Genomic DNA, 19945 nt, shown 5'->3' with positions numbered 1-19945 from the left:
CCTCGCTCTTGACCTACCCTGGTGTGGTAGACAACCATAAACACTCAAATTCAGCCTTATGGACAATTTACTTCAATAGACCGGTGGTTGGTCTGGGAAGGCTGGAGCTGAGGTTCGAACCCCAACCTCAGAAACCATGAGCCAGACGTGTTAACCACTGCTCGCTTTGCTGACTGAAATTTTAACAATAGTGATCATTTTATGATTGTTTTCTCAACATACAAACTTCACAAAGCTTTAAGACAGACATTATCTCTTGTTATGGCACTTATGTCACAATATTCATAGGGCTCCTGTTGCGATAAATGATTCGTTCGCTCAGTATGAATCATTGTTATTTTTACAATAACAGGCGCTCAACTATGTACTATAATCCAGTACCGGGATTAAGGTCCAAAGATAAAACTGACTATGTTTAAAAATGGCTTTGAATACTGTCGTTGCTTCCTGTTTGCATCAAATTTTGTATGGGGAGGACACCTGGTGGTTTATAGATGAAACGACTCCATGGTCCACGTCCATTTTCCAAGCCGGTTATCCTCACAAGAGTCGCAGGCGTGCCGAACCCCATTCCAGTAACACTGGGTGAAAGGCAGACAGCCCGAATTGGTCACCAGTCAATCACAGGGCACATATCGACACTAACACTGAGCGAGAATCGACCAAACACTGCCCGCACCAAAATGTGGGGGAAATAATACAATAAATAATACATCCCGTCTCGGGACTTCGTCTTTTTCCGGTCTTTTCCGGTTTCTGCAATGTCACGTGGGACGCTGCCATTTCGTGTAGTCTTCAGTGTTTGTTGTCTCTCCTAGGAGTTCGACAGTCCTCCAAACACTCGGTTAAGGTAATTCCTAGTTAAACCCTATTTTTCGTAAGAATATGTGGTTTATTATTGAAATGCTTTTCATCGTTTCTCACACATGTTACTCGCTATCACCGTTTTTGTGTGTGTTTTATTATAACATACTAAGTTAGGCCGCGCTAGCGAGGGTGCTAAACGATAGCAGCTTGAAAATGACAACTGAGAACAAAGACCACATATTAACTTCTAGTTATATTCGTTTGCTTATCGATAGGGTAACTGCCTTCAAGATGAGTGGAGCTCGTATATTCATCGGCCGACTAAACCCTTCGGCCAGGGAGAAGGATGTGGAGAGATTTTTCAAAGGATACGGACGTATCCGGGACATCGACCTGAAGAGAGGCTTTGGCTTTGTGGTGAGTGGTGTACAAGAATCGGATATGTTCATAAAATGTGGATTAATGAACTACTTTTAGGTGTTGGTAACTTAAGAGTTCTTATAGGTAACAGCTCTCAGTACGTAGGTAGACGTACAGATACTTGACTAAAACTAATAATAGGGTGAATACGTAAGTGCAGAATCAGATATTTTACTTGAAATACACAATGTTATTAAGCAGTTTTCAAATAGCTAGCAACATTTGAACGTAGCTGCATTTCAGTTCCCTGCAACGTCCCCTTGCGTCGCAGCCCAGAGAAATTTCTCCAGATCATTAAAATTGAACAGGAATACAAATCCACAAAGAGACCGATAAGTCGCCCTCAGGGTGCACCTCAGACAACTGAGTGCGTTGACACCCTGTTCTGCAGGAATTGTTCCTGGAGGAAGGAATCACTGTGTCATACCTCAGTAGCGTGCGAGCGTGCAAGGTTATGCATCAAACAAATTTTTGTCTTGGATCACGAGGTCATTACGGTTTCCTACAAAGAGCATTATTACTTTGAAACCATATTAATGTTTAATTGCCTCGTCATAAATAACACATTGATAACGATAAGAACATAACAATAGATGGATAGTTTTCTAATCCTAAAACAAGTATATTAGTTTATTCATTTAATTCACCCTCTCACTCTTATTCAGCATTACAACAAAGACAGTAGAACAGCTTTAATCAGAATGCAATGTGCTTTTTTGTTGTAGGAGTTTGAGGATGCCAGAGATGCTGAAGATGCTGTGTATGAACTCGATGGCAAAGAACTTTGTAATGAAAGGTGAGCAGATCTCCTTTGCTGTCAATGATAGCAAACTAATATGCAACATCTTGTGCAGGGGTGGGAAACCGCCACCTCTTGGAATGTAGATGATCTGCCTGATGTTTTAAAAAACAAACCCCCAAAAAATAAAGTTGTATAAAAAAATTTACGAGTTTCAATTTGAAGATTTCTGCATATGGTGAACCCCCATCAAAAGTATTCCTTAAAACGGCTTCAAATTATTCTTTAGTGACAGTTTTCAAGGGCTCAGACGCGCACTCTGAACCCTCATTCAATGTTTTTATTTGTGTATCTTATGACTATTGAATTTTTACGCTTCATGTTATGGGATTTTTTTTTTAATCTTAATGCATAGACCTTAATGGTGCTACATTTGGCATTGCAAATAGGATTGGCCTTAAAAAAAGGTTCAAAATCATGAATTTGTATTTTTTTTAAATGGACTGTTGATGCTTTTGTAAGAAGAAAGTCATTATTATGGTTGTCTGATTTATTGGGATATGAATAATAAATGTAAAAATTGTGACTCAAATGCCATTTCAAGTCACCATCAAATCTGACTTAGCCCTGTTTTCATTTTCTTGCCCAGTTTTCCAAAATAAGAGGCAACTCATGCACGCTTCAAGCTATTTGTCACTCCCAGTTGAAGTTTAATTTACAATTGACACATTAAACAACAGAGAATTAAACATCTATTAATTATTTAATATTCAAATAAAATATTCAAGCTGATGATATAAGTTCATCTAACAAAAGTGAGCTAGCCTCGTGTAAACAATGTCAAATGCCATAGGTAGGCTAACTGAAATTAAGATGTAATGGTAATTATAAACTTTCAAATATCAGCTATCCTAACACATGCAGCAATACATACAAATAACATACAATACTCACAATTATATATTGTAATTTCTGGCCTATAAGCCACAATTTTTTTCACACGCTTTCAACCCTGCGGTTTATGCTGTGATGTGGCTAATTTGTGCTTTTTTTTTTTTTTTTTTTTTTTTTTTTTTTTTTTTGCTAATGGCCACAAGGGGGCACTCGATAGGAAAAGTAAGAATGAGACCGGTGGAATATGTGTGCCGAGGAAGTGACTTTTACCGGCCCTTTTAGCGCGGCGTTAGGACCGTATTAGCTTGTTGCTGCTGTGTTACTAGCATGTCTCAGTGATATTTACTGGTAAGTTTTAGTTTAACCAGCCCTGTTAGCGTTAGCGCTAGCAGTAGCTCGGCGCTAGCGTTAGCACCTCTTTCTGTGTACTGTCTTTCTTCGTAACTATCTCGTGTTTCAATATGGGCACTTGCGGATTTTACACAGCTGCACTGTATGTATGTCCCAAATGGTATATCCTTTACAAATGTACTCGGTGAGGCTTGTAACCAGGTATACTCTGTAGGCCGGGAATTACGGTACATTTTCTCTCCTCTCTGGGAATAATGAAAATTAAAATGGCAAAACATTGGCCTGTATTGCACTGAAGGGGGACCCAGTGATTGCTTTGAATTACTGCAGGCCGGATGTGTCGACCTGGGGTTTGACATGTATGCAAAGCCATAAAAATGCTCCCCTAAAAATGTATGATACAGTGGGTCCACAAGCAATGAACTGAGATAAAAAGGGGGAACACTTTATAGCCTCTCTTCTCATGTGGCGAATTAGTGCAGTGATTCCCAAACAGTGTGCCGTGGGAGGTTATCCAATTTTATGTAATTGCTAAAAAAAAAAACATATTTCCAAGAAATAATAGATCTTTATTCATCTACTTATGCCAGTGAGGCACAATGACAGACAGAACAAAAAAAAATCCTCTTCTATTAGATGGCAGGAAGTACATACAGTAATTAATCTATCCATTTTTGGTGACATTTACATTTTGATGTACCGTAGGATTTTTAAATTTTGAAATATGTGCCTTGGCTCTATAAAGGTTGGAAATCACTGAATTAGTGAACCAAAATCAACCACCTCCACACAACATTCCATCATTGTTTTTGTCTGTGATGTCAGGGTGACCATCGAGCATGCTCGTGGACGTCTGCGTGCTGGCAGAGGAGGAGGAGGAGGAGGAAGAGGAGGAGGTGGTGGTGGCGCCGGTGGAGGAGGAGGCGGCCACTTCCCTGATCGTTATGGTCGAGGCGCTCAGAACAATCGGAGGTATTTTTACACTTCACCCTGAACTTAGAATCTTATTTGCAGCAATCTACTTGAATGTTTGGGTTTTTTTTTTGCCACCTTTCAGTCGAAACCCACCTCCGATGCGCACCGAGAACCGCCTGATTGTGGAGAACTTGTCCTCCCGTGTCAGCTGGCAGGTCAGTATTGCCAAAATTTAAGTTTTCCATTCGCAGCACATACACCAGAAATGCTATGAGAACAAACATCATTAGGTCTCCATAATTATTTCTGTAAATGTGTCATTTTTTCCTAAATTTGGTAAAACTATTGTTTGGTTATAATGTTTATCAGTGCAAATGAATTGATTTCACAACAAAACAAGTCATTTGTTGCTATGTTCCAATTTTAACCAATTCTTCACCCCTTTATTTGCCAGCCAGACTGTTGTGTCATGTGGAAGAGCTCGCTTATGGTGGAGTTAGCCCCTTCTGGGTCCTTCTGTCTGGGTTGAGCCTGTGGTGTCAGCCACTCTGTCCTACTCCTACTAGTTGAAGCCTGCTGGTCATGTGAGCGTTCGCCCCCTCACTCGGGGGGAAGCGCTGGCGGCCCCTTCGCTCGCTCGCAACGCCCTCTGTCCAAGGCATGGGGTGCCAGGCGGTGTGGCTGAGAGCGAGGGAGAGGAAACAGAGTTGACAGAGAGAAAGCAGAGGAAAGAGTGCGAGGCGATGGCCGCGTTGATCGATGCTTGGTTAAATTGAGGGGCTTCAATCGAATCGATACTCCCCCCCTCTCGTCCCCACTCTGGCGTTCCCGCACATCGCGAGAAAGAGAGAGAGCGAGCATGTGAATGCATCCCCCGGTGCCTGTGGATATAATCTGCTGTTACCCCAAAGGGTTTCGCTCTCAGGTAGTAGTTTCCTCTCTTCCACCCTGTTCACTCTCTTTGCTGAGGCGGGGTGCCGAGGCAGGGGCGGTCCCGGTGCGGAGCCCTGAGAAAACAGGGCTCATTGCGCCTAAAGCTGCCCAAGCGGCACCACTGCAGTGTATGTAATTGATGCAGATGGTGTTCGTGTCTCTGTAGTTCTAATAAGAGGGTGGCACAAGAATCTCAAAACTGCAACAAATTGGCTGATCCTAAACTTTGGAAGGTTTTGTTTCGGTGCTAAAAGTGGGCTCTTTTTAAAGAGGCAACTGGTTGAAGGGTTTGAGGTTCTTGGCCCCCTCACACAAGCCTCAGTATTTACAATCTCTCCTTTTTGACCAAATCAGTCCTATCTCATATCTTGTGATTGACTGTCCCGAGTCTCTCCCCCGTGTTGACCTCCTTTTACGTGCGTAGGACCTGAAAGATTTCATGAGGCAAGCTGGAGAGGTGACATTTGCAGATGCACATCGACCTAAACTCAATGAAGGGTGAGTCGTTGTAATCTCTTTGTCTCTGGGACAAAGTCTATTAGTGTGAATTTACCCAAACGATGTCCGTCAATATCTTTCCAGGGTGGTTGAGTTTGCTTCTTACAGCGACCTGAAAAATGCCCTTGAGAAACTGTCTGGAAAGGAGATCAATGGCAGGAAAATCAAGCTCATTGAGGCGTCCAAGAGGTGAGTTTTACATTTATTAGTGAGGTCATCAAGAAATGTGGTCTTTTTGTTACTACTTACAATCTAACAGAGATGTCTTGCAATTCACCGGCTGACACGTGAAGTGTCCAGTTGATTGACTGACAAACCTACCCATCTACTGTCTTTAGAGCTACATATTAAACTTAAAATTAAGTGGTCTACCTTTTGACTATTTGGCCTACGTACTGTCCAAAGCCCACCACATAAAGAGGATTGTGGTTGAAGCCGACAACATGAGACATCATGGAAAAGAATAGTTGGTGACTGCACTTTATTGCTAAGATTTGCCACTGTTGGCAACTACTCGCTTATACCTGGAAACATATACAGTGGTGCCTCGGTTCTCGAACACAATCTGATCCAGAAGGCTGGTTGAAAACCAAAACTTTCAAAAACCGAAGCCCGTTTTGCCCTTACAATAAATAGAAAGTTAAATTATGCGTTCCAAGCCTAAAAAATTGTTTTTAAGCTTTTCCTGATGATAAACTCCAGAGTAGAAATACATGTATAGTTTAAACATTTTATATAATTAAATCATTTAAGAAATGTATTTATTTTTTGCTTAAAACGTACGCTTTAGCCTAGTAGAGAATGCTAGGCTGGGAGTGCATTGCCATATCAGCCTTTTTTTAATTAACAAAAGTGCAGGATATCTTTAAACAAGTAATAATAGGGGTGGGGGAATCAAATTGTTTTTTTTATTTGCACAAAAAGTAGGTAACGTGTAAAAAGAAAAAAACTTGTAACGAGAGGTAGGGTTAATGGAACAAAAGAAAAAAGCAATGCAGAACAACAGTTTCAGATGTCTTCAGTGGGGGTGACTCGCCCCTTTTTCACAAATAACAAATCTGTTTGTTTCTGCGATCTTTTAAGCACTTTTCTGAAGTGGCTCATAACAACATCTTTAAAATGTTGGAGTGCTCTGTAACATCCAGCTTTATTCAGGTGATGAAGTTCTACAAAATTATGGATGTCGTTCCATTTAGCGCAGATAGCTTTAATATCGGCACTCGAGACATCCTTCCTGCCTTCAGCCTCATCAGACGACATCTCGAAAAAAAAATGCAAAATTTTCGTTCGAAAACCGAGATACCACTGTCGTTTGGTCATGAAAGTGCACGTGATGTGGCATGACATTTTTGTTTGCGACACTGCTCACAAACAATTGAAATCTTGGATGACCAACGGTCCTTCACTCGTGAAAACTGATGACGGAACCCCACTCATTGTCTTCTTCAGCCACATTGCTTGTTAACATAGCAGACTATTTGAACCAGTACCGACCTGTCTAGCTGACTGCCCTGCTTGCCTGCCTCGATAGTTACTCTTCACTGTTGTTGCCTTCTGAAGGTCGCGAAGTCGTTCCCGCTCCAGGAGTTCATCTCGCTCCCACTCTGGCTCACGCTCCCGGTCCCGTGATCGCTCTTCATCCGGCAGTCCCCGGCGCTCGGGCAGTCCCCGACGCTCAGGCAGTCCACAGCGCTCGGGCAGTCCACGGCGCTCGGGCAGTCCACGGCGCTCGGGCAGTCCCCGGCGTTCGGGCAGTCCCCGGCGTTCTGGCAGTCCCCGGCGTTCTGGCAGTCCCCGGCGTTCTGGCAGTCCCCGGCGTTCTGGCAGTCCCCGGCGTTCTGGCAGTCCCCGGCGTTCTGGCAGTCCCCGGCGTTCGGGCTCCAGAAGCCCAGCCAAAACCCGCAGTCGCTCCCGCACTAGATCCCCCTCTGGCAATGCATCCTCCCCTAACACCAAATCACTGGATCCAAACAAATCCTCCGTGTCTCCTACAGCTCCTGCTTTGTCTTCTCATGATAAAGAGCCTGTCTCTCGTTCCCGTTCTTGTTCTCGCTCTCGCTCCCGCTCCAGGTCTCCTTCCGCTGAAAGCCAGCATTAAGTCACCTACTTGTGTTAGGAAAATTCTTTTGTCAAAGCTCAGTTGTGTTTCTTGGGAAAATATCTAACTTGGATGCCAAGGTCTGTTTTGTTTCCCCTCTTCCACCCCCCAGTGATGATTCAATGTATTTGGTACGCAAGCAAGGCCTCCGAATTGTTGCTCGAGTCACTTCACAATGTCTTCATCATTGCCATCTTTTCGTTTCCTGTGCTTTTGGGGATGCTTGAGTTTATTTTTCCCAACCTTTGAAATCCATGTTAACCCGAGAGAACCCAGAGGGTCACATATGACCCAGTGTAATGAAGGGCCCACTGCCTAAACACAACGCACCACAGTTACTCTTTTTACCCTTAAAGCCCAACGTCTCACTTGTGTCTGCATTAAATTCTTCGGTTTTTTGGTAGTTTACGGCCTACTGGGTCACATGTGACCCAATATCTAAACTGGAAGTAAATGAGTACGTTTTTCCAAATGTAATGCTTTTGTGTTCCTTTAATTTTTATTGATTTATTTAGTTAGTACATAACATTTTAAAAGAGGATTTGGATGTCTTGGGTTCTCTAGGGGTAAGTTCCAACGTCATAATTTCTCATTGTGACAAGAATGAATCAATGTTCAAAACATTTTGTGATGACGTGGACACAAAATTTGCTAAATACTGTTCACGTTGGGCTTTGTTCCTTAGACTCCCAAAAATTATAGTGTCGTGAAAAGTATTTCTCTCTCTCTCTCTCTCTCTCTCTCTCTCCCTTCACCCCCCCCCCAAAAAAAAAAAAACTTTATTTCTGAGGGTTTGAAAGGTTGTTGTTTTTTTTGGGTGCCTTAGTGAATTGTCATTGGAAAACTGGGTTGTCTAATATTAAAATTGGTTTGATGATTTGAAACCTGTGAGGTAGATATGAAAAAAATCTACAGCGCAGTAGGTCGCTTAGATTGTCATTTCTTAATGCAATTTTTTTCTTTAATTATGTAGGTGATTTTTTTTTTGTTTGCGTGTGTATGTAGTATCTAATTTGACACTGTGAGTGATGTTAATGTGGTTTGGAACAATACAGGCTTTTGTACATAGAGGTTTTTGTTGGTCAGATGTATTTGGGGCATTCCTATTAAAGTGGTTTTAAGAATGTTACACACACTCCCTTTGTTACTTTCTGAATGTCCATCCACTTATTTTACTGTGGGAGTCAATCATGGGGCATTATAGTACCAAGTGAATGTTCACAACCACATTATCAGTCCCTGAGGGTAAATGGAATGCACTGCCTGCACTGAAGTCATTTCAGTATGTACCCTAATTTCCAGCCGACGATCTTTTTTCACACGGTTTCGACCCTGTGGTTTATGCGGTGATGTGACTAATTTGTGCATTTTCTCGAACGGCCACAAGGGGGCACTCAAGCGGAAAAGGTAAGAATGAGACCGGTGGAATATATGTACCGAGGTAGTGACTTTTACCAGCCCTGCTAGCGCTTAGCGTTAAACTCTTTCTGTGTACCGTCTTTCTTCATAAATATCTCGTGTTTCAATGTGGGCACTTGCAACATTTACACAGCTGCGGTGTATGTATGTACCAAATGGTATTTCCTTTACAAATGTACTCGGTGAGGCTTGTCACCAGGTGCGCTTTGTAGGCCGGGAATTACGGTAATGGAAAATTACTGCAAAAGTGTAAACTCCGCAGAATTAAAACATTGCTTCAAATACAACCTAAGTCCCGCGGGCTTGAAAAGATTTGATTTCCAGTCCATACAGAAGTTTGTTATAGAGGAATATTGCGGGCGACGGGTCCTACAGTCCCTTCGGAAAGTACTTTGAGTCTGTCATCAGTCGTGGCAGGCTGGTACACATCTGTTGATCACATAGCAGATGGAGGAAATTATCAGTTTATGCACAATGCAAAAGATGACTACCTGAAATACAATGGAAATAACAGGAAAAAGGTAGAGGTGAAGTTGTGTCACTGCATTGAAACTTTTGAATCCATTTTTCTCCAGAAAATAGCCTGAAAAACTACTAAGGATTATGTAATTGCTCCATGACTAATAATCCTTACTGGATTCATGGTTTAAAAAAAATGATGTTAAAAAGTGTGAAGAATCTGCTTGTCATGCACCGAATGAGCTTTTTTTACCTTTCTGATTTCTGGTGAGCCTCCGGTGGCACCTGTAGGTCACAATCAGCGCCGTGGCCTCCAGCAACTGGAAGGTTATGTAGACCATCGGGAAGAGGAACAGCGGGCCGATCACATCCGGTGGAAAGGCCAGCTTCAGGATGGTGGAGCACAACTGAATGTTCTGGCAGCCCGTTTCCATAGCGACAGTCCTCCGCTCCCTGATTCAGTCACGGAAACATGAGAGTGGTTATAAAAACCAATCGACCTTTGACCTGCATGACTTAAAAACAACAATTTTGGGAAGAGAAGTCAAAATTAAAACTCAAGATAATGGGGTTGCATAAGTGTGCACACCCCACTAGAGAAGTGGCTAAGAGAAGTAAAACATTACATTCTAAATGGAAGAACATTTAGGACAAAAGTGACATTTGTTTTTACTTTCTTGGCTTTGAGCTTGTACGGTGAAAGCTGCAGTTTTCTTTTTATTTTCCATTTTGAACATATTTTGCTGGGACTGACGTGTTTCTTTCCTAATTCCCTCCACCTTGACGAAGGCCCCACCCATTGGTCTCCATCTGACTTACGCTTGGCTGAGTCCGAAGACGGCCGAGATGACGTAGCCGAAGGCGAAGCCAACAAAGGGCATGACGGCACCAGTGGCAAGGAGGGGAGGCGACATCACTGCCAGCACAGCGCCGCGGATCGCCACGGCGGCCACGACAGCGATCGCCACGGAGGAAATCGACATGACGGTCAGACCGACCTGAGTGCAGACGGGTTTATTTCCTACTAAACAGGAGAACACACTGTACCTGTTACGGCTTACGGAACCCGCCCCCCATTTTGAACCACCTTGGTGATCATCTTGGAGTAGCGCGGCCTGTAGTGGTTGATGAATATCCCGACGCCGCAGGGCACGAGGATCATGGCGAGCGACACGGTGATGTCGACGTAAGGCACGGCGTTCGGCAGGTCGCCAAAGCCCTGGCAGTACAGGTAGAGCAGCAGGGGCATCATGCCCAAAGCCAGCAGCGTCGAACAGGACGTCATCACGATACTGTGGACGCGAACACGTCGACTTGAAATCAATCGATAAAACGTTCCGAATAAAACAATATGACTTGCAGGCGATTATCTGTAAAAATGTCTTACTTTATGTATCACCTTGCTTGAAAGTTCCGACAAAACAACACGCCAGCCGCACAACACATCTTGATAAAGACGCCGGCCCTTATCGGGGTGAACGGCTGCGCCGTGATAAATATTACAGTATCGTCGTTTTATGATCGAGCAGGTCAGTCAACTCTTACGGCGACGGGTAGCGAGAGTGTGTGCTCGTGAGGTTATTGAACTGTACAGTACGGTGAAATACGCGATAATCAACTCCTGCGTGCGGGTGTGCGATACCTGAGGTTCATGTCCCCGTTTATAGCCAAGGCCAAGATGTTGGAGAGGGTCCCCCCTGGGCAGCACCCGCAGATCAGGACCACCACAGCCGCCATGTCGGCCAGATGGAAGCCCTGGGAGCAAAATTCATATCAATGCAGTACAAGCAAGATCAGCGTTATACGGTTGTCACTCTCAAAGTGGACGACAGGAAAGCATCACTTCATTTCATGTCCGGGGTCTCTTTCCGGTGGGACATGCCCGGAACACCTCACCGGGGAGGCATCCGAATCAGATGCCCCAGCCACCTCATCTGGCTCCCCTCAATGCTGCGAAGCGCTCCAGTGAGAGTTGGAGATTACGGCTTGATGAAGCCAACAGAACGACATCATCCGCAAAGAGCAGAGATACAATGCTGAGGCCACCAAACCGGACACTCTCTACGCCTCGGCTGCGTCTCGATACTCTGTCCATAACAGTTCTGAACAAAATCGGGCAACTTTGGTTGACTCCAACTCTCACCAGAAAAGAGTCCGACTTATTGCCGGTAATGCCGACCAAACTCTGACAAGGGTAGGACAGGGACCGAACAGCTCGTCTTCTCCAAGTCCAGAAAACACATGTAGACCGGTTGGGCGAACTCCCATGCACGCTCGAGAATCCTGCCGAGGGTGCAGAGCTGGTCCACTGTTCCACGGCCTGGATGAAAACCACATTGCTCCTCCCGAATCCCATCCACCACGATAAGGTGACGGCTGGAGAACGGGGGTTTTCAGTCGCGTTGATGTTAAAACACACTTTTTGACATTTTTGATGAACATTTACTGTAAGCCTTCTAGTTTACTGTATTTTAACCTGAGGAGTTATGACGTTACTTGGGGACTCGATGTTTTTTTAGATAGTACTTTGTACTTTTAAATGTGTACCTTTATAAGGTACAGTATTGCCAACTTTTTATATGAATGTAGTGTTGTCCTCGATAGACTGTACAGTACCAATATGTACAGGTATGATACTAAAAACTGCAGTCGGCGTCTTGCGGGAAAACAACACCTCCTTCGGCTCATTTCGTTATCTAATCAGTGTAACGGGAACGGTACAGAACAGAATGTGTGAACGCGGAACCAACCTTGGCCAAGCAAAAAGCTGCGAGCGGCATGACACAATACTGGGCCACGACTGCGATCAGAACCCCCTTCGGTTTCACGATGTGTTCCTGCAAGTAGAAGACCGACACAGCGCCTCATTTTGCAACCGTCACGAGTTGATCCAACCCGGAGCGAGGAACAGAAGTCACCTTGATCTTGGACACCTCCATGGTGCACCCCAGTGAGATCATGGTGATGAACAGAACCAGTACCATGAGCACATTGATAGTTTTGTCCACCGCGGGCGACAAAAAGGGTTTAAAAACGACAGCGCTGCTGTTTGGGGTCACGTTTGAGGTCAGCATGCTTTCCTTCCGCTCGGGGTCGGGATGCCACGGTGTGCGATTCAGGATCCAGTCCTGCGATATCCACTTCGATATCTATACGGAGAAAAAAAAATGAGTGTCATTCACGCACAAAGTTGCGGAAGTCTCACTCGACATCCCGGTGGCAGCCATATTGCCAGCAACGTCATCAGCAGATGTCACACTGGGACAGTCGCCATTGAGAAGACGCTGTGCCACCCACGATGGGAGACGAGCGAGAGAGATTTTCGGATTTTTCCGTCGCCCCGTCTGACACGGAATCTCTTTTCGAAGAAGAGAACATCTCACAATCCAGTGAAGTGACCGGGGTAATATTACCCAATCGTTTCGAGCCATATTTAGATAATATGCGGATCACTTCTAACTAACAACAGACTCCCCGACAGACAAATGAGGAATCCGATGAAATCTTCAAAATGACAGGCCTATAATTGTTCGATTTCCTAACTCTTTTGCAAGTCTTGTGTATGTAGCGTACTGAGGAGGACCCATGCCGGGCGAAGTAACTACTTCAGGGGTGCCCAGACACCAATGACTGTTGAAGGGGGGAGGGGCACCTTTCTCCTACCCACGCGCGGCCAAACCACCTCCCTGCCTGATCCACCTCCGCATCGGGGACAACGCCACGGCTGCCGTCGAGCAACAACAACGCCACGACTGCGCACATCCAACTATTTAGCACCCCTGACTTACGTAGTTTATGACGTTATTATGACGCGGATCTTTTGTTACATTCTGAGAGGATTATGTCATCGGACGTAAACAGAGCAGTTTATGATTGCTGATCTCTGAGAAGTTGTTTGAGTTTGGTGACTATACGTCTAGTTAGCTAGTTGACTTGTGTTACATGCTACTAAACGGTCTTTGTACTTCTATTTTATTGTTTTGTGTTGTATTGTATTGTGTGTGTGTGATTAAATTGTCTTAAACGCAATACAAGTGCTTGGTTACATGTTGCCGGTTTGACCAAGGGGATTTATTCTAAATTCACACGTAACATATGCTATAAACTGCGACACAAATTAGTCCCCCCCAACTATTATTTTTTTAGTAGCTGTATACACACCTACCTGTCACTTGGAACCCACAAAGCTCTCATCCTTTGCACCTGTGCAATCCATATTTCACGACAAACTGGTTGTTTTGGAAGAGTGTGAAGAGTAAATCCATCCTCAAGAGCGTTCCAGCAATATCCAGCAATACAACGAGCCGGCATTTTGGCTAACACGATGAAAAAAACGAGTAATTTTTCGCCGGTACAATAGGTATAAACCAATATAAACACTGTGGACCCCGCTACTGTAAAAAAACGTCACTTCCTGCTTCTTCTCCAACACAAATCCTTCGAGAGAATTTTCATGGCGGCAGATGATAAAATCCATATACCACAACATCCTGACGTGTGGTGAAAAAAACAGATGGGTCCATTCCATGTAAGTTTTTTTTTTTTTTTTTATTAAAGCATACTAAAAATCCTGCTTTACGTGTCGGTAGACTTTTAAGTGCGCCTTATAGTCATCAAAATACAGTACCGTGTCCTCCTGTATTTATGGGTTATATTTAATCATTTAGTAATTATTATTTATATATTATTATTATCATATTGTATTGTTATTATTTATATTATTTATTATTTAGTGAAATATATTTAATAATAATAATTTAATTATTTAGCATTATTGTTTTTATTTTACACAGAATTTTGGTTGTGAGCGCCGACTGTTCGGTTGTTTGGGGTTTTGTCATATTGAATAATAACCAAGCAAGTATTCCCATTATTACTAACGTGTGCTCACTGATTTACAAAATCAAAATTTGTCTGTCTGTTGATGACATGCCAACACTAAATATTTACAGGACTCTTACAAAAAAAAAAAAAAAAACTGCATATACAGTAACTGGTTGTGAGCGCCGACTGTTCGGTTGTTTGGGGTTTTGTCATATTGAATAATGACCAAGCAAGTATTCCCATTAATACTAACGCGTGCTGATTGATTCATGTTGACTAAGTATCTTCGAGTACTTTCAAAGATAAAACGAGCTTTTTTTTATTTTTTATCCTGCAGTGGGTAGAAAGCTCACAACTGTATTGATAAGCAGTACTTTCTATCAGCTTCGTAATCACTGTCCACCAGTTCATAGTACACAGTATATAGTGCGGCGGCCCTTTCACCTAATATTTATTGCGCGCAGTTTTGTTACTTTGCAAATATTTTGTTGGGAGTGAAATGAAGACATCCTTCACTTAACAAGTAAAAAACCTGAAGAGTAGAAGAATACAAGTGTCTTACCCGTCAACACACTTGCGCCTCTTCTCTCGTTCTATTCTCCCCAAGACTAAATTTTTCTCGCGTGGCTCCTGCAGGGGCTTTGAAGTGTGGCACGGATGCCAAGTTCCCTTTGTGGTTGTGCGCAGGTGACATCTAGTGCATGTTTTGCCGTGGGCGTATCTGAACGGATACGAGATAGTGCAGCAGTGTTTCATACGTAAGGCTCACAGTTCAGGTCCCACAAGTTCGAAACTCCAATCCCGCGATGCTGATCAATTCTAGTTTTCACTGACGTCAAGTGACCAAAGCGCTTCATCGACATTTTACAAGGTATTAGAGTTCTCCAGTTCCACTTTTATTGGCCCAGAGAAAATTAAGTATTGGGGATAACAACTGATATAACGACTGAAATATGAAATATGGTTAGAAAAAATATTCTTTGATCAAAATCAAAACAACTAGGATCCAAGCACGTTAGTGCTTCAGAGAGTTGCGTGAAACACTGGAAACACAGCGGAACTAGGAATAACTTTTTTTGTTTGCTTGTTTGTTTTTTTACTTGAAAACATTGTTTATCACACGATATTGTTGGAAAAAAAGCAACCCTCGTGAACTTAAATTCATGTCCATGCGATGTCAACGTCGACCTTTTCAACATGGCCGCCACATGGGAACGTAACCTAACAAGGCTGCTACGGGCACGTAGTTTAAAGGGGCGTGGGCGTGTCCCATCTACCTTGCCGTAGCTCTTGAGATAATTGTTAAACTTGTCCAGCAGAAGGTAAATTTGCAGATAGATAGATAGATAGATAGATATAGATAGATAGATAGATAGATAGATAGATAGATAGATAGATAGATAGATAGATAGAGATAGATAGATAGATAGATAGATAGATAGATAGATAGATAGATAGAGATGCCCTCAGCGCACGAGCAACAATGATTGGATAGAAGCCACACGTTCTTGTTCTCGTCCTCATGACAATGATGCACCAACTGTGATATCATCATCTGGTCGATATTTAGGTTCTGATTGGACAAAAAATAATTACTTAATAATTGTCAGTCTTCGGAGTTAACATGGATATTTGGCATCTAAAGCCGTCAATGGCAGTGAATGTGGTATGTCATATAATCATTTCATCATAAAGTAATAAATATTGGTGAATAATGTGTGGCAAAACATAACACCACAAAAATTAAGGACATTTATGGTGGACAGGTTGTTTGTTTTCACAATTCTCAATTCGTCTTTTTGAACTCGGCTCAAAATGATGCAGTCCCCCGATCATCCATCAGGTGTCAGTCTCGTTCTACGTTTTACTTTAAAAATGAATGAAAAGCCTGTCAAGTATTTCTCTGCGCGTGTTGGACCGATATTTGGAAAAACAAAAGAAAAACGTTGCAAGTGATGAGTGAAAAGAGAGAGGAAAATGCTTCTATTTGGTGACTTTACAGAGGTGTGGAAAGTGCATGTTTTTGCTCTAAAATATCTCATATCTTTTATTGATCATGCAATGATGTTGTAATCACTTTACACATGACAAAGTCAAAAAAAGTTGTAAAATCGAATTGTTGTAACTGAAAACATGAGCGTGACGGAACTTTAAAGATGGATGAAATCAGCAAGCTCTAGAAAAAAAAAGATTTGTGCGCTTTTATGGGGTTTTTTGTTTGTTTGTTTGTTTCAAAGTTCATGACAGAAGATGGTGCTAATGCTATCTTCAAGCCTAGTGGGAATTTAGAAAGTTTCCGCTTAGCCTCAAAATATTCCAAATAAAAAAAATAGATGTTGGAAATAAAAACTTCTTGTAATTGAACTTGAATCTTATTGGCAGGGCACGTTAAATCTGGGTGAATGGCGGGTGAAAAAAACGAGTACATGTAGGATGGTTTGTTCTTCTCATCAAAATCACAGAACAGCCATCTAAGAACGCTGCTGACCCACGGGAAGGAAGCAATGCATAAAAGGGCGTGATGGCGCAGGAATGCATCCCATAATGTCTCCTGGCTTGGCACCACTGACCTAAAAAAAAATAAATTAAAAAAAAAAAAAAACTTGATGGCTCATTGTCCACCAAATCTGAAGTCGCCATCCGCCATCAAAAGAACCATGCCGACCTGTGCGTTAATCGCCAGTTTCGTGGCTGTGAGAAAAAATTCCACAAGTAAGTTTGAAAGATTTACTTTGACACTGATAAAGTTTGTTTGTAAAGGTTTTTTTTACAATTATTTTTGATGAGCTTAATTCACTTGAACAAAGTTTTATTTACGCTTGTTGCTGTTCACTGTTCACTCTCTGCTTCACCTTTATAGGCCGACGGTTTTTCACAAAAAAGCGATGTCAATATTTTCCCGAACTTCATCAGTGGCTAAGCAAGAAAACAAATTTTCTGTGAAATTTTTGATGAATTTCATAATACAGAACTCTGCAAATTGAATTTGATTTTTACATGCGAAGAAACAAGTTTGAAATTTCTGTCTGAAATAGATGTCACGGAGACAACAAATGAACAATGCCTTTGGCATGTATTTTCCCAGTGGGGGTCCTTATTTCCACAGAGATATCGAACTGATTGGCTAAAAATGTAATGTTTTTATGACAAAAAAAAATGCTTAGTTTTTTGCTATGTTATGATGATAGTGCCTCACAGCGTATTTTGAGTAAAGTTAACATGTCACGGAAATCGGGCCCTCGGTAATATGCAAGGTTTCTTGGTAGTTACAGTGTTCTATGTCTTTCCTTTGCACTTAGCCTTTTGTGGCTTACCAAGTCGAATTAAAAATCCTTCATGTTACCAGAACTGAAAAAATATCAAACTCACACGACCAATTTAAATTCTACATGCCAAACTTTGAAAAAATTCTCGTCATAATCCAACCTGTAAACCATGTCCTCTCCACGTTTTGGGAGTACCAAGATGGCGCCCAACTGGCTTCAACCAATCGACATACCGCTCGGTGTGTATGCGCTATCCCGTCTTTTTTTTTTTTTTTTTTTTTTTTGATCAGTGGTTGGCATCCCCAGCATAAGTCAGAGTACATAAAATGAAATTTAAAAAAAAGCTTTATCAAGCAGTGCAGTTTACAATAATACACATCAACTGAGAACATAGATCAACTTCTATATGGCTAAAGTGGACGAGTAGTCAGTCCGATCCAAAGATTTGACCAAAATGCTGTCACGCGTTTGAGTCAGTCGCATTCCTGGCAGTCTCATGCAGTTCAACGCCATTCCCCAACTCATTGCTGGCAACCTTTTCATGACTTCACAAGTGTGTGATTCACTCACTCGCAAGTTGTTAACATCAGCTGTCATATTTATGACAAAAGCTGAAGACGAACTTCCAGCTGGCGGCGCTGATGCCTGCGTAAGCGATAAATCTCCCTCGCGCCGAGGAGAAATCTTCTTATCTTCTACGGTGGCTTTCAGCAGCTGAGCTTGCGGTTAGCATGCACACATTAACACGTTCAGGCCTTTTTAAAATATTGTGAGTATTGTAGATAAATAAAATTATTGTGTCTCTGGATCCTGTCCTGTGTCCTGACAATTCAAATGAAGTGTTTGTCACTGTCACCACAGGACACCAGAGTGGGAGCAACAACACACAAACAATGGCTATGTAGTTGCTCTTCATCTTCATGTCAACACTTGGAAGCGGGGTCAAAGGTCAAACACTGGAGGCTCCGCATTGTAAACAATTGGTCAAAAGTGATGACCGCAATGAGGCAGATGTGGCTCAGGGTGTTTGGACATTAATAACATGTACAGTTATAAACATTCATATTTTTAGCCCACCCAATACACAACACACAACATTTTTAAAAAATACTTTTCGCCTCAAATTCACCTCTTGTGTGACTGGACATGTATAACATTTGCTCCGTTTAAGTATCCCACTGGGGCCTCCACTCCCTGAGAAGGGTTGCGTCAGGAAGGGCATCCGGCGTAAAAATTGTGCCAAACATATGTGCGTTCATCTGAGATGACACGCTGTGGCGACCCCGAAAGGGACAAGCCGAAAGAAACTTACTTACTTACTAAGTGTGTTCGTTAGTATAGTAACAGCAATTCGCCAGCCGAGGGCGCTGTGTGGCAGCCGCCGGCCGACGCTGCCCAGCTCATTCGCAGAAGCTGCAGTACATTGAAACGTGTCACGTGTGAGAACTGTTAGCGGATGCTATTTATGTGTTATGAGCTAAATGTGTACTCTGTGCAGTTTACAGGTAATATACACGGAAGGGGTGGGGTCGTTGCTGCGTTTGAGATGCATTGTTGTCGAACTTGTACACCATTTCTATGTTTTGACACCTTAATTGAACATGATAAAGCGCGACTTAAAAAGAACAAATTGAACAGGAAAAGAGTGTGCAACTTCCTGTTACTTCACAATAAGAGCGACAGATCGTCAGCAGTGTTTTGAGTGATTTTGTGTCTAATCCGGCTGTATTATTTACGATGTTTAACATGTCATATTTCATTTCTGTATGTTCTTGAACACCGGAATTAGGATAGAACTAACTTATTTACCATATTGTTTTGAAAAGTTTTGCGCAATACATTTGTTAGTTTACATGCTGTGTGATTCAGATTCTCCGACACGTACCACGTGTGAGAACTGTTAGCGCATGCTATTTATGTGCTGTGAGCTAAATGTGTATTCTGTGCTGAAATAAAAACAACAACTTTAATATGCTGCACAAAGAATTGGGAGACTCCAGTCTTTAAAGTGTAACACAGACAGCTGAAAAAACCTCAGGACACACACACACATAAACAGTTAACACACAAGCCAAAAGGAGATACATTATACATACGCACACAAACACATACAGTGGACACATAAATTACACAAACAAATGGAACAGATATGCATGCACGTAGTGTGCAAATACTTAAGTAGACTCACTCACACACTTACACACACACGCACTGGAGAGTTTCAAAGAAACGCACACAATGGACACTCACACGCACGTACACACACAAATAGCCACACACACAAATAGCCACACACAGCTGTTAGTGTTTTCAGTGGTTTTA

General features: G+C 42.5%; 2 protein-coding genes across 4 annotated transcripts; one reads left to right on the top strand and one right to left on the bottom strand.

Annotated features, from left to right (window-relative positions):
- Nucleotides 1–716: 716 nt before the first annotated feature.
- srsf5b (serine and arginine rich splicing factor 5b) lies at nt 717–8784 on the top strand. Of its 3 annotated transcripts, XM_061811720.1 has the most exons (8): nt 717–850; nt 1083–1224; nt 1953–2023; nt 4037–4183; nt 4269–4341; nt 5484–5557; nt 5642–5746; nt 7118–8784. In XM_061811720.1, exons 2-8 carry the CDS (start codon nt 1099–1101, stop codon nt 7653–7655), a joined length of 1134 nt encoding a protein of 377 aa, XP_061667704.1. In that variant the 5' UTR covers nt 717–850; nt 1083–1098; the 3' UTR covers nt 7656–8784. The 3 variants fall into 3 exon arrangements, with proteins under 3 accessions (XP_061667704.1, XP_061667706.1, XP_061667705.1); XM_061811722.1 differs by lacking the exons at nt 5642–5746; nt 7118–8784 and having other exon boundaries at nt 4585–5495; XM_061811721.1 differs by lacking the exons at nt 5642–5746; nt 7118–8784 and having other exon boundaries at nt 4581–5495.
- On the bottom strand, nt 8374–15266 carry slc10a1 (solute carrier family 10 member 1). The gene is made up of 8 exons (XM_061811723.1): nt 14920–15266; nt 12452–12682; nt 12284–12370; nt 11176–11288; nt 10621–10825; nt 10353–10531; nt 9787–9986; nt 8374–9503 (listed from the first exon to the last, which is right to left on the bottom strand). Exons 2-8 carry the CDS (start codon nt 12605–12607, stop codon nt 9415–9417), a joined length of 1029 nt encoding a protein of 342 aa, XP_061667707.1. The 5' UTR covers nt 12608–12682; nt 14920–15266; the 3' UTR covers nt 8374–9414.
- Nucleotides 15267–19945: the final 4679 nt, after the last annotated feature.

The sequence above is a fragment of the Syngnathoides biaculeatus genome, chromosome 23 (genome assembly GCF_019802595.1).
Source record: "Syngnathoides biaculeatus isolate LvHL_M chromosome 23, ASM1980259v1, whole genome shotgun sequence".
Lineage (NCBI taxonomy): Eukaryota > Metazoa > Chordata > Actinopteri > Syngnathiformes > Syngnathidae > Syngnathoides > Syngnathoides biaculeatus.
This window is presented reverse-complemented; position numbering and strand designations above follow the sequence as displayed.

Excerpts from the sequence above, each read along its gene's own strand:
- slc10a1 (XM_061811723.1), bottom strand. The coding sequence starts at position 12,607 with ATGCTGACCTCAAACGTGACCCCAAACAGCAGCGCTGTCGTTTTTAAA. Across the intron at positions 12,371-12,451 it reads TGGAGGTGTCCAAGATCAAG|GAACACATCGTGAAACCGAA; the intron begins GTGACTTCTGTT and ends TTCTACTTGCAG. Across the intron at positions 10,826-11,175 it reads AACGGGGACATGAACCTCAG|TATCGTGATGACGTCCTGTT; the intron begins GTATCGCACACC and ends TCGCGTCCACAG.
- srsf5b (XM_061811720.1), top strand. The coding sequence starts at position 1,099 with ATGAGTGGAGCTCGTATATTCATCGGCCGACTAAACCCTTCGGCCAGG. Across the intron at positions 4,342-5,483 it reads CCTCCCGTGTCAGCTGGCAG|GACCTGAAAGATTTCATGAG; the intron begins GTCAGTATTGCC and ends TTACGTGCGTAG. Across the intron at positions 5,558-5,641 it reads CGACCTAAACTCAATGAAGG|GGTGGTTGAGTTTGCTTCTT; the intron begins GTGAGTCGTTGT and ends ATATCTTTCCAG.